We start from the raw sequence: 13,367 nt of genomic DNA on the forward strand, positions 1-13,367 counted from the left end.
ATCTGCAATGTAGAGAGCGTCCTGACTATCCTGTAGTCCAAGGTAGGGGGCGAGCACGACACTCCACACCAGGGAGAAAGTGTTGCATTACTGTGTGGAGTTTCAGACAGAAGAACAGGAAGTGAGGATTTCTCAGAAGAAATAAGGACATTTAAAAGCAAAATGGACGGATGAGGTAAGTGAAGGAGGACTGCACTGAGGTAAAGGAAGCTATTTAGGGGATTTTATTTTTACCTTTACAACCCCTTTAACCAGTTGAGGGTCCTGGACAATGCCCTGTTGTAAACAATGGGACAGATTCACGTAGAATCTGCGGCGGCGTAGCGTAAGCCATTTACACTACGCCGCCGCAAATTACTGGAGCAAGTGCCGTATTCTCCAAGCACTTGCTCCGTAATTTGCGGCGGCGTAGTGTAAATGGCCCGGCGTAAGGCCGCGTAATTCAAAGGGGGCGGCTTGTATTTAAATTAAGCGTGCCCCCCGCGACGATCGAATTTCGCATGCGCCGGGCATAAAAATAGCCCAGTGCGCATGCTCCAGCTCACGACGGAAAAGTCATATTCGCGAACGACTTACGAAAACGACGGAAAAAGACGACGCTGACCCGACGCCATACTTAACATGCATACGACGGACCTACGTAAACTTGCTCCTCATTATAGCAGGGGCAAGTTTACGCTTACGGAAACGTCGTAAAATCACTGCGTCGTCCGCGCGTACGTTCGGGAATCTCGCGTAACTAGCTAATTTGCATAGACGACGGGGAAAACGACGATGCGACACCTAGCGGCGGGAAAAAAAATTGCATTTAAGATCTGACAGCGTAAGAGCCTTACGCCTGTCAGATCTAAGGGATATCTATGCGTAACTGATTCTAAGAATCAGTCGCATAGATACGCCGGGCCAGATTAGGACTTACGACGGCGCAAATGGCATTGCGCCGTCGTAACGCCTTTGAGAATCTGGCCCAATCACTTTTAAAGTAGTCTGGTATGCAGTTTAGAAATACACATCTGTGAATCTAGGGTGTTGATTTATACTGACCTACTGTTAAAGTCCACAAAGGTCATTTTTATTCATATTCCATAACTCCTACTATCATGGAGATACCTTTATAATAGGTTGCTACATTAAAGTGAAAGAAGAAACTCAGTTAGATACCAAACATGCCTAATTTACCAGGTTCAGAAGGCCAATAGGACACATTACACGTCCTATGAGAAAGATGCATCATAGACCAGTCATATTTGATCTCTAACAAATTACCAGGTCTCCTTGCTTTCGATGTATCCCTTATGCCTATACCACTGTTCTAACATAAACCCTTTTTCTTTTCAGAACCCTGATGGGATTGTGGTGAAAAAAGACCGTTTTTCTTCTGGTGAACATGTTGGCATTGTTGAAAAAACATTCAACATTCCAGAGATCACTAAGTAAGTCTTTATCTTGTGTAGAGATCTGTCAGACGTTCTATTGTTAGCCGTTTATCTGCTAAATACCCTTTCTCATCAGCAGTATATAGCAGTCTTGTGACTTCTATCAGTCTCTGGTTAAAACTTGTAGGAGGAGTTTTCATTCTACTCTGACTGTGCCATGAGGCTGCGTGACCCCTGACCCTCTGTCTGGACAGTGCTGATTGGCCCTGTGCTGATCACATGCACCCTCCCAAAAAAAAATTAAAATTCTAAAGCAAGACACACCAAACTGAGCATGTGCAGAGTGCCCCTGAGGCTCTGTTCTATCAGGAGATGAATTGGCGACAGTGCAAGAAGGGGTAGATCAGAGACAACAGGTTCAAACAGCCTTTTTACACAATGCAGAGGATTAACCCCTTAGGTTTCACAGTGAGTATAACATGCATGCTTTACTGCATATACAGACTGATTTTACTGTTGTGGGTTTAGTAACACTTTAATGTGTAGAAAGTAGGAGCAACTAATCTGAGTTCTCTTCTCTCTACAGATTAGACAACCAGACCCGGACTAGCTATAGGGCATACTGGGCACATGCCCGGTGGGCCGTGGCGGTCCCCGGCGGCCTGCAGGCCACATGTCACATCTCCCCCCAGTGTAACATGCAGGGGGTTCAGAACTGTTAGGGGGGTGTCTGTGTAACAAACTGTGGAGGGCTGTGTAATGTAAAGGGATCCAGAGGTGCAAGGTGCTGTGTAATGTAAAGGGGTCCAGAGGTACAAGGTGCTGGAACTCCACATCCCATCATTAACCGCCGCCGCGAAGCACCACGGCCGCCGCGAAATATTTGTGTAAGAATTTAAAAAATATTAAAAATACCTGATCACATAATCTCTGTTCTCAGCTGTATAAGGAGCTCCGACAGCTAGGGGTGGAGAAGCAGCAATACGGGAGTGGGGGGAGGGGGATATCATCACAATTGGATAGGGAATGTGATGAGAAATGGACAGAGGACTCTGCTTTGTGGGATGGGGAGGCAGAGGACACTGCTTTCAGGAGGCAAAGGACACTTTGTGGGGGGCAGAGGACACTGCTATGGGGGGGTAGAGGACACTACAGTGTGGGGAGTGTGATTTGAAGGGGGCAGAGGACACTGTTTTAGGGGGGTACAGGACACTACAAGGGGTGATGTGAAGGGGGGCAGAGGACACTGTTTTAGGGGGGTACAGGACACTACAAGGGGTGATGTGAAGGGGGGCAGAGGACACTGCGTTGAGGGAGTACAGAACACTACATCTATGCTACATCCATGTCTTTCTATTAGAAGCTCTTCTTTTTGCTTTATTTTTTGAGGGCGTCTCTCGTTCCCCCCAGGGATTTTTGCTTTCCTCCATGTTGTCCAGATAGATCTCAACCTCTGAAAGGTTGCCAACCCCTGCAGTAGTGAATACATTATATCTTTTAATCCAAATGTGAACTATGCCTTACAATAAATATGAACTTGACCAGTGGCAGCTGGTGAAGTTTTAAGATGGGGGGGCGCAAGACCTCGTCCCTCCACATTTGGTCCCTCCCACTTCTCATAAGCCACACCTCTTATAGAATCCACCCCCTCCGTCCCCTGTATTCCACTTGCTCCCACTCATAGTGTCAGGAGTTTACAGCTCAGCATCACAGGGCAGAGTATATAGCCCCAGCATCACAAATCATGGTATATAGCGCAGTCTTACAGATTGGCACAAACAAACTAAAAAAATTACACTGTTAGTAATGAAGGACTCTAAATGGGCATGAGATTATCAGAGACTGCGGACACATACTGCACGAAATTACCAAAGACTGCGGACATACTACACAAGATTACCAGAGACTGCGGACATACTGCACGAGATTACCAAAGACTGCGGACATACTGCACGAAATTACCAGAGACTGCAGACATACTGCACGAGATTACCAGAGACTGCGGACATACTGACTGCACGAGATTAACAGAGGCTGTGGAAATAACTGCATTGGGGGGGGGGGGATACGGGCACTATTTCCGCCAAACCTGTGTTACTGTATATACAGAGGAATTGACACTGTGACTGTACAGGAAAAATCTTGAATATAATACCTTTTGGAATCCTTCTAATCCATTTACAAAGTTTGAATCATGGGAGAATAAAAAGGAAAATGGTAATAGTTTCTGTGGTCAACAATCATAAAAACTCCCTACTTTACCTAAGCAGTAAGAAAAGCCTTTGTAAGTAAGAGTAATGTCCCTCCATCAAGTGTAAATGATTCCCCAGTCCTGTATCTTGACATAAATACAGCAATTCATATGTGCTCTTTCCTTACCACCGAGACTGCAGAGTACCTGAGGCAGCTTGGGCACAGTGGGAAGGAACTATTAGTCCATGAAGCTGGCTCCCGGCCGCTATTTCCGCCGAACCTAAGAAAAAAAAAGTTACGTTAAATAAGGGGGGGGGGGGGGGCGGTGGGCCGGTATTACGCCGAATCGTAAAAGTTAAGTTAAATAAGCGGGGGGGGGGGGTGCCAGCCGCTCTGGGCACAGAAATATACTGGGTGCTGTGCACGCGCCCGGCCACAAGTCCAAGTCCATCGCGCTGGAAGCTGTGGCACGATGGGCTCCGCCACAAAGGCATTTTTTTGCTGCCAATGTAGCGCCACATCTGCAATCTCGTGATTGCACAGACGTGGCGCTACTTATACTGCACTGTGCCCGACGCCCGAACACAGTGCACATAAGCACCTTTTTTCAATTTTTTTTTTTTTTAAAGGGACATGTTTAAATACATTTTTTTTTTTATTATTATAATTTTTTTTTTACTAACTTGGGGGAGGGGGGGGCATCTACCGGGCGCCCCCTATGGACGGGCCGCCACTGATTACTTGACACAAAGAGAAACATAACAAAGCAGAATGCAAAGAGCGAAGTGCGGTGATGCATAACGCCCGCCAAGAAATGTATCGTACCATAAGCCGATATCTGGTTCCCAGGGGCTACTGCTCTCTGAACATCATTGTTGTTGGGCCACAAATGAATCAGCCCACAAGGTCCCTGCTCAACCCTGTCAGTACAGACTTGTGTTTTTCTTGCAGTGAGGGATTATGGAAAATCTCCTGCAGATTCCAAGTGGCTCCTCAAGAAATCTTCAACACAGAGTTTGAGGTCAAGGAATATGGTGAGTACATCAATGTTGACAATCAATTATTTCATTTAAAAGCGATTTGAAAGAGAAAAACAAAATATGCTTTTTTTGTCCAAGCAACACTTATATTCAGATGCTGAGGTGTTAAGCCATTTCTCAGGGGCATCAGTGGGAATGGGGGTAGCATATGGAAATACAGTACCTACAGAGGACATAGGCCACCTGCCCAATTTTTTTACTTACTACTGAGCCTCCAATACTGTGAATAGGGATTCCCGAATCCCCCCACCAAAATCTTCCTTCACTTTAAAGTGGATGTAAACCCTCCATACACCCAGTGAAGTGAACAGCCTCAGATGATACACAGAGATGAAACAAATCTCCCTACATAGGTTTTACATGTATATCTGCTGTCTTCACATTTATATACAGTTTAGAAAGTTCAGATCATGTTAGGAAATGTTCTCTCCCTGGTTAACACAGAGTGTGATGTCTGGGCATACAGCCAAGATATCCAACATTGCTGATTGGAGGAAAGGCACACACCCCCTCTCATCATAGGCAGAGACTCTTAGAGGTGTTTTGTAATAGGACCTGCTCCCTGCTAATCTATTTTATCAACCTCCCCGGACTGAAGATTCAGGCTGCTTTTGTCTAAAAGTCTGAGAAATTGTCAGGAGTTATCAAGCTGATAACAGAGGAACGGTTCAGGAGAGAGCTACGGGACTTAGCTCATTGAAGAGAGATAACAAAATATTGCAGATTTTTGTGCCCAGCTCAAATTTCATGAATCAGGTTTGTAGTCCAGGATGATAGGACAGTCAAAATTAGAAGCATGTATTCTGTGAAAGAAGTATTGAATGCCAAGTTGTTGAAACATGCATGCGTTTTCTTGTTCATAGTTCTGCCGAGTTTTGAAGTCTTGTTGGAGACTCCTCAGAATCACTACTATGTGGATGACAATGACTTCACTGTGACCATTACAGCAAAGTGAGAACCTTCATTTATATTTTTTTCCCCCCATACATCTTACAATGCCTATAAAATGTACTTAAAGTGGAGTTCCACCCATAAATATAACATTACATCAGTAGTTTTAAAAAAATGTCATTAGTCCTTTACGAATTTTTTTTTTTTTTTTAGATGCCTTCAAAGTGTTGTTGCTAGTAGGCATGTGCAAAAGGGAAAATTTCGTTTCGTTTCGTTTCGTTTTAATTCGTTATTTAATTAATTTCGTTAAGTTAGGTTCGTTACATGTGTTAAATTCGTTTTCGGAACTCGTTCGTTTTCGACCGAATTTCGAAAAATCCGGTCGAATTCGAAAATTCTCTCTTCGAATATAATTTCGAAATTCGATCGGAATTCGAAAAAAAAAAAAAAAAAAAATTTCGAATTCCAAATCGAAAACCTGTGGACGAAATTCGATCGGAATTCGAAAAAAAAAAAAAAAAAAATTCGAATTCCAAATCGAAAACCTGTGGAAGAAATTCGATCGGAATTCAAAAAAAAAAAAAAAAAAAAAAAATTCGAATTCCAAATCGAAAACCCGCGGACGAAATTCGATCGGAATTAAAAAAAAAAAAAAAAATCGAATTCCGATCGAATTTCGTCCGCGGGTTTTCGATTCGGAATCGAAAACGTTCGGATTCGGTAAATTCATTAATATTGCAATTCGGGAATTCGTATGCATCCGAATGTCCGAATAATGAAAAATTCGTCCGAATTACGATTCGGAACGAAACGAAATGCACATGCCTAGTTGCTAGGCAGAATAGTTAATCTTCCCTCTTCCTGCACCTAGGTGCTTAATGCTTCCTAACCTACACCGCACAGACTCCTGGGAATGTAGTGGGTGTATCTTTCCAGGAGTCTGTGCACTCCCCAGTCTCAAAGAATCATGTGACTTGGACAGCACAGGTGCTGAAACCTGATCTGACACTGCTTGTGCAGCACTGAGCATGTGCGAGATTTGCAAGGCTGAAATCCAGGAAGTCATACAGTCTGGCTTCATGATGCCCACACTTAAGATGGCCCCAGTCAATTTCTATTTTATAAAGTGTCTAAATGCTGTAACAACCTAACAAAACGGACCTTAGTTTACAGACTAACTTTACTAGAATACATTAAGCTTGTGTATTACAGGGGTATTTATATTTAAAAAGTGTAATTGTGGCCGGAACTCCGCTTTAAGTAAAGTAGAACAATAAAAAAATACTTGGACTATTTCGCCCTTCAGGTTGGCGCGCAATCGTGTTTTTACACTTTGAGTCATTTTGGTTACCCACCGAGGGGAAAGGGGTGAAAACTAGACTGTGCTCTTATAAATACAAGTGAGATCAAATAAACAATTGACAATTGCACAAAAAGTACATCATTTACAGTTCAGATAAAAGTGCTCAGTGCAAATGAATACAAAATGATTTTCCCCAGGAAAGAAAACATTATGAATGTTCAAATTTGTATATTTAACCACTTAACCCCTGGACCATATTGCTGGTCAAAGACCAGAGCACTTTTTGCGATTCGGCACTGCGTCGCTTTAACTGACGATTGCGCGGTCGTGCGACTTGGCTTCCAAACAAAATTGGCGTCCTTTTTTCCCCTCAAATAGAGCTTTCTTTTGGTGGTATTTGATCACCTCTGCGGTTTTTAGTTTTTGCGATATAAACAAAAATAGAGCGATAATTTTGAAAAAAAATTATATTTTTTACTTTTTGCTATAATAAATATCCCCCAAAAATATATAAAAAAAAAATAAGCAATAAGCGTCTATTAATTGGTTTGCGCAAAAGTTATAGCGTTTACAAAATAGAGGGTATTTTTATGGCATTTTTATTAATATTTTTTTTTTACTAGTAATGGCGGCGATCATCGATTTTTTTTCGGCACTGCGACATTATGGCGGACACTTCGGACACTTTTGACACATTTTTGGGACCATTGGCATTTTTATAGCGATCAGTGCTATAAAAATGCATTGGATTACTATAAAATGCCACTGGCAGTATAGGGGTTAACACTAGGGGGCGGGGAAGGGGTTAAGTATGTTCCCTGGGTGTGTTCTAACTGTAGGGGGGGTGGACTCACTAGGGGAAAAGACTGATGGCTGTTCATACATTGTATTAACAGAAGATCAGCATTTCTCCCCCTGACAGGACCGGGAGCTGTGTGTTTACACACACAGCTCTCGCTCCCCGCTCTGTAACGAGCGACAGCGTGTGCCCGGCGGCGATCGTGCCCACCGGGCACGCGCACAGGAGTTGGGGGCGAGCTGGGGACGCACCCCTAGTGGCCTGCGGGAGAGCCGACGTATAGCTACGGGCTCTCACGCAGGGGAGCCGAACTGCTGCCATATAACTGCGGTGGTTGGTCGGCAAGCAGTTAATATAGAGATGCTATATGGCAGTGGTCCACTGTCCTCAGGGCCCACTAACAGGCCAGGTTTTAAGTATTACCTTGGGGAGGTGCAGACTAGAATACTGCAATCACTGAGCAGAAAATGATATCACCTGTGATGTATTTCAGTTATCTTGCAAACCTGGCCTGTTAGTGGGTCCTGAGATGTAGGATATTATTGTTTGGAAGGAGCACAGGAGAAAGATGGCAACATTATTGTATATATGTGAGAACGGATTTGTTTGGGCATGTGACCCCTAATCATGTGAGACATTGCTGACGAAACTTCCGGGACACTTTACTTCTGGTTGTTGGAACACAGGTGGCGTTTCCATTTTCTATGCTTATACATGTCTGAGTATTTTTACATTGATGAAAGTGCACGTCTATAGATTTTCCCGACTTGTTCAATTTAGTGTAAGGAATACATAGGAAAAATGCATGTTGACAAGGGGAGTGTAGAGGAGGGCGGGGAGTCTACTGACATCACGACTCCACCCACAGAGCTCCAGACAACAGATCCACCCACAGAATCTGCAGTTTTTCAGTTCATATAACAGACAGAGGGGAGACATTTGACAGGTAAGGATACATGCAGGAGGCATCTATATCCTTATAGATCAGCAATATGGCAGTAGTTTAGAAAGGATGAGAGGGGGTTTACAGCCACTTTAAGGCCCGTACACACGATCGGATATTTCCGACAACTATTGTCCGATGGACGTGTTTTGTCGGATAATCCGACCGTCTGTATGCTCCATCGGGCAATTGTTGTCGGAATTTCCGACAACAAATGTTGGATGTTCATGCTCTCAAACTGTCCGACAGCAAATGTGTTCCGTCGGATCATCCGATCGTGTGTGCACAAATCCGTCGGACTAAAATACAAAGTACAACCACGCATGTTTCGAACCAATGCTAACTATAAGACAATATTAGCATAAGTTTCCCAAAGGGTGGTGTAAAGAGCAGAAAAACCACATAGTTTCGTGAATGTTGGCTGAAAAAGTTCTGCCGTCTGTATGCAGAACAAGTTCACGGACAACGCCCTTTGGACAAAAAATCGTTGGAATTGTCCAATTTCATACCCTGTACCTTTTACTTTTGCTGACCATCAATGCCTAACAATTTCTACATATCCTAGATTTCTGCATGGGAAGGCGGTGGAAGGTTCTGGATATGTGATGTTCGGAGCGATTGATAATAATGAGAAGAAGAGCTTTCCTGACTCTCTTACTAACATTACGGTAAGAACAACGGACACCTATGGCTCAGAAAGTACAATCAAGAAGATGTCTATGTATTATAGGGTATGGCCAAGAGAAACTTTACTGAGGATGAATTCCTTCATTTGGGGAAGGAGGGAGGGCAGTAAAGTGGAGCATGGGGCTCATGGAGCCCTCTCGTCTGTTCTCCACTGATGTTCAGAGATCTTTTTTTTTTCTCTGCTATGACCATGACTGCCCTGAGTGCCCCATACATTCACACATTGGCCCAGATTCACAAAGACTTACGACGGCGTATCTCCAGATACGCCGTCATAAGTCCGAATGGCCGCCGTCGTATCTATGCACCTGATTCATAGAATCGGTTATGCATAGATTTGGCCAAGATAAGAGCGGCGTAAGTCTCCTACGCCGTTGTATCTTGGGTTGCAATAATTAAGCTGGCCGCTAGGTGGCGCTTCCTTGATTTCCGCATCAAATATGTAAATGAGCAAGATACGCCGATTCACGAACGTACGTACGCCCGTCGCAATTAGTTACGCCGTTTACGTAAGACATACGCCGGCGTAAAGATAAAGCATGTCTCTAGGTGGCGCAGCCCATGCAAAGTATGGACGTCGGAACAGGCGTATCTTTTTTCGTCGTTTGCGCAAGGGCTGTGTGTAAATGATGTTCACGTCACAGGCATTGAGCCGACGTATCTTTGGGCGTAAATACAATGTGATACTGAGCATGCGCGCGCATGCGCCGTTCGTTCGGCCATGCATCTACATGGGGTCAAGCCTCATTTAAATACAACACGCCCCCTACCAGCCTACTTTGAATTACGCGTGCTTACATTTATGCTACGCCGCCGTAACTTAGGACGTAAGTGCTTTGTGAATACAGCACTTGTCTCTCTAAGGCCCAGATTCAATACGTTACACCGCCACCAGTTTTCATCGCAAGTGCCTGATTCACAAAGCACTTGCGTGAAAACTTCCGCCGGCAGCCTCCAGCGTAAGCCCGCGTAATTCAAACGGGCGTGTGCCATTTAAATTAGGCGCGCTCCCGCGCCGGACCTACTGCGCATGCTCCCTTTTGAATTTCCCGCCGTGCTTTGCACGAAGTGACGTCATTTTTTTGAACGGCGACGTGCGTAGCGTACATTTTAAAACACTGGGAAGGGAAGCAGTACTGTCACTGGCTGCGTTCTGCTGATGATTTTCAGCCTGATTTGTGGGCAGCACAGGGGCTTAACGGGCGGCAGGGCCGCCATCAGGAATTTTGTGGCCCCTTACACAGCTTCAGGCATGGGCCCCCTGGAGCAGAGAACCAGGGGGGGGGGGGTTGCTGCTGCCTGAAATTGAGAAGCGGGGGGGGGGGGCTGCCACAAATTTAGAAGCAGGAGGCCCTTTACAAAAAAAGAAGAAATAAAGAAAAATAGGGGTGTAGCCATCCGGGGACCTCTGGGCCCTTTAATAAAAAGAAAAAAAAGAAATAAAAAATATATATATATTTTTTTTTTTTTAAAAAAGGGGGTTGCCATCAGGGGCCCTGGGGACCTCTGGGCCCTTTAATAATTTTTTTTTTTATAAAAATAAATTACAAAAAAAAAGAGGGGTTGCCATCCGGGACCTCTGGGCCCTTTAATAAAAAATAAAATAAAATAAATATATATAAAAAAGAAACATTTATAAAAAAAAGGGGGGGGGTTGCCATCCAGGGCCCTGGGGACCTCTGGGCCCTTTAATAAAAAAAAAAATACAAACAAAATATAAATATAAATAAAATAATATAAAAAAAAGGGGGTTGCCATCCGGGGCCCTGGGTCCTTTAATAATAATAATAATAATAATAATAATAATAATAATAACATTTATGTATTATATATATTTTTTTTTTTTCAAAGGGGGTTGCATGGGCCCCAAACAGTGACAGGGCCCTGGGCAGCTGACCCTGTTTGTCCTATGGTAAAGACGGCCCTGTCTATATGTGATCCAGTTGTGACAAGATAGCTGCACATTGCAGTAATAATATAATTAGCAGACTAGTGGGGAGATTTACTAAAACTGGAGCACACAGAATCTGGTGCAGCTCTGCATAGTAACCTATCAGCTTCCAGGTTTTACTGTCAAAGCTTAATTGAACAAGCCGAAGTTAGAAGCTGATTGGCTACAATGCACATATGTGCCAGATTCGGTGTGCACCCGTTTTAGTAAATCTCCCCCAATGACTCAATCCAAATGACATCCTGCAGATCACAGAAAGCTTTAATCCAAATCCTGTGCAAATCTTCACAGATGAACATCAGATAAATCAAAAAAATCTAAATGCTGTATGTATAGCTCTGGTAAAGAACCATTTATGTACACTCTCCAACCACCTTTAACCTGATTAGTCCCAACCTTCCTTTAACCGAAGGATAGATACACCCCACCTACATAACCAAATATATACAGGCTATAAAAATATACAGTATTTACAAAACCATGAATGCAGACGTTTTGTATTTTTAGCTTAAAGATGGGAAAGCAGAAGTGAAACTGCAGAGGTACATGATCACCGGACGATACTTTGATCTATCTCTCCTCCTTGGAAAGTCTCTCTATGTCGCTGCAACTGTGTTGACCAATGCAGGTAGGAAAAGTACTCAGTGTTGGTCTGGAGTTTCAGCAAAAAAAGATACTGTAGACTCTAACATTTTCATGTGTCTTTCAGGCAGTGATATGGTGGAAGCAGAGAAGACTGGGATTCCAGTGGTAAACACCGCATTCAAGATACTTTTCACCAAGACCTCCAAGTACTTCAAGCCTTCAATGCCCTATCTGGCCAAGGTAAGGCTTCCCAATGCTTACTGTGGTAAGTACGAGAAGGGCTTACACTTGCTAACCCTTGCAGATGGTTCATTTATTTTACTCTACAGAAAATGTGTCAAGAGTCTCAGTGATGCAGTAAGACATGGAGACATGGTAGAAGGCAACAAAGTGGAAAACCGGCAGAGATCTTGCTGCTATAGTCACACCAAGATAAAAAAAAAGCCAGTGGTTGAGTTAGTCCACCGACTTTCACCTCCAAAAAAAGTTTTGGTGAGCCAAACATTTAAACCTTAACTACTTGCCGACTTGCCGCCGTCATTCTACGGCGGCAGGTTGGCTCTCCTGCGTGAGAGCCCGTAGCTCTACGTCGGCTCTGTCGCAGGGAACTAGGGGTGCGCGTTACAGAGCGGGGAGCTGTGTGTGTAAACACACAGCTCCCGGTCCTGTCAGGGGGGGAAATGCTAATCCTCTGTTCATACAATGTATGAACAGAAGATCAGTGATTTCCCCTAGTGAGGCCACACCCCCTACAGTTAGAACACACCCAGGGACATACTTAACCCCTTTCCCGCCCCTAGTGTTAACCCCTTCACTGCCAGTGGCATTTTTATAGCAATCCAATGCATTTTTATAGCACTGTTTGCTATAAAAATGCCAATGGTCCCAAAAATGTGTCAAAAGTGTCCGAAGTGTCCGCCATAATGTCGCAGTACCAAAAAAAATCGCTGATCACCGCCATTACTAGTAAATATAGAGTATAAAAATGCCATAAAAATACCCCCTATTTTGTAAACGCTATAACTTTTGCGCAAACCAATCAATAAACGCTTATTGCGATTTTTTTTTTTACGAAAAATATGTAGAAGAATACGTATCGGCCTAAACTGAGGAAAAAAATAGTTTTTTTATATATATTTGTGGGATATTTATTACAGCAAAAAGTAAAAAATATTCATTTTTTTTAAATTGTCGCTCTACTTTTGTTTATAGCGCAAAAACTAAAAACCGCAGAGGTGATCAAATACCACCAAAAGAAAGCTCTGTTTGTGGGGAAAAAAGGACGCCAATTTTGTTTGGGAGCCACGTCGCACGATCGCGCAATTGTCAGTTAAAACGGCGCAGTGCCGAATCGCAAAAAGTACTCTGGTCTTTGACCAGCAATATGGTCCGGGGGTTAAGTGGTTAAGGGGGCTTTTCATTTTACATTGATTCCTGCATAATTACTCCCGCCTCTCCGCTGGGTCCCTAGCTTGGCACTCAAGATACCTCTTAAGCTTCACCCCACTGGTCCGCTTTGTCCCTGGCTTGACACACAAGGCTACTCTGCAAGTGTCGCCTCCACTGACTGGGTCCCTGGCTTGCTACCCACTGAAGTTT

At 43.8% G+C, this 13,367-nt stretch overlaps 1 protein-coding gene across 1 annotated transcript in view; it reads left to right on the forward strand.

Annotated features, from left to right (window-relative positions):
- The window catches only part of LOC120933443 (complement C3-like), a 176,472-nt gene that overhangs the window by 40,983 nt on the left and 122,122 nt on the right, over positions 1 to 13,367 (forward strand). The window contains exons 5-10 of the mRNA XM_040346661.1: positions 1,339 to 1,433; positions 4,521 to 4,603; positions 5,473 to 5,560; positions 9,111 to 9,213; positions 11,691 to 11,811; positions 11,893 to 12,008. Of these exons, the coding sequence (XP_040202595.1) occupies positions 1,339 to 1,433; positions 4,521 to 4,603; positions 5,473 to 5,560; positions 9,111 to 9,213; positions 11,691 to 11,811; positions 11,893 to 12,008 (606 nt within the window). The remainder of the gene's footprint in view (positions 1 to 1,338; positions 1,434 to 4,520; positions 4,604 to 5,472; positions 5,561 to 9,110; positions 9,214 to 11,690; positions 11,812 to 11,892; positions 12,009 to 13,367) is intronic.

This window comes from Rana temporaria, chromosome 3 (genome assembly GCF_905171775.1).
Source record: "Rana temporaria chromosome 3, aRanTem1.1, whole genome shotgun sequence".
In the NCBI taxonomy this organism is placed as follows: domain Eukaryota; kingdom Metazoa; phylum Chordata; class Amphibia; order Anura; family Ranidae; genus Rana; species Rana temporaria.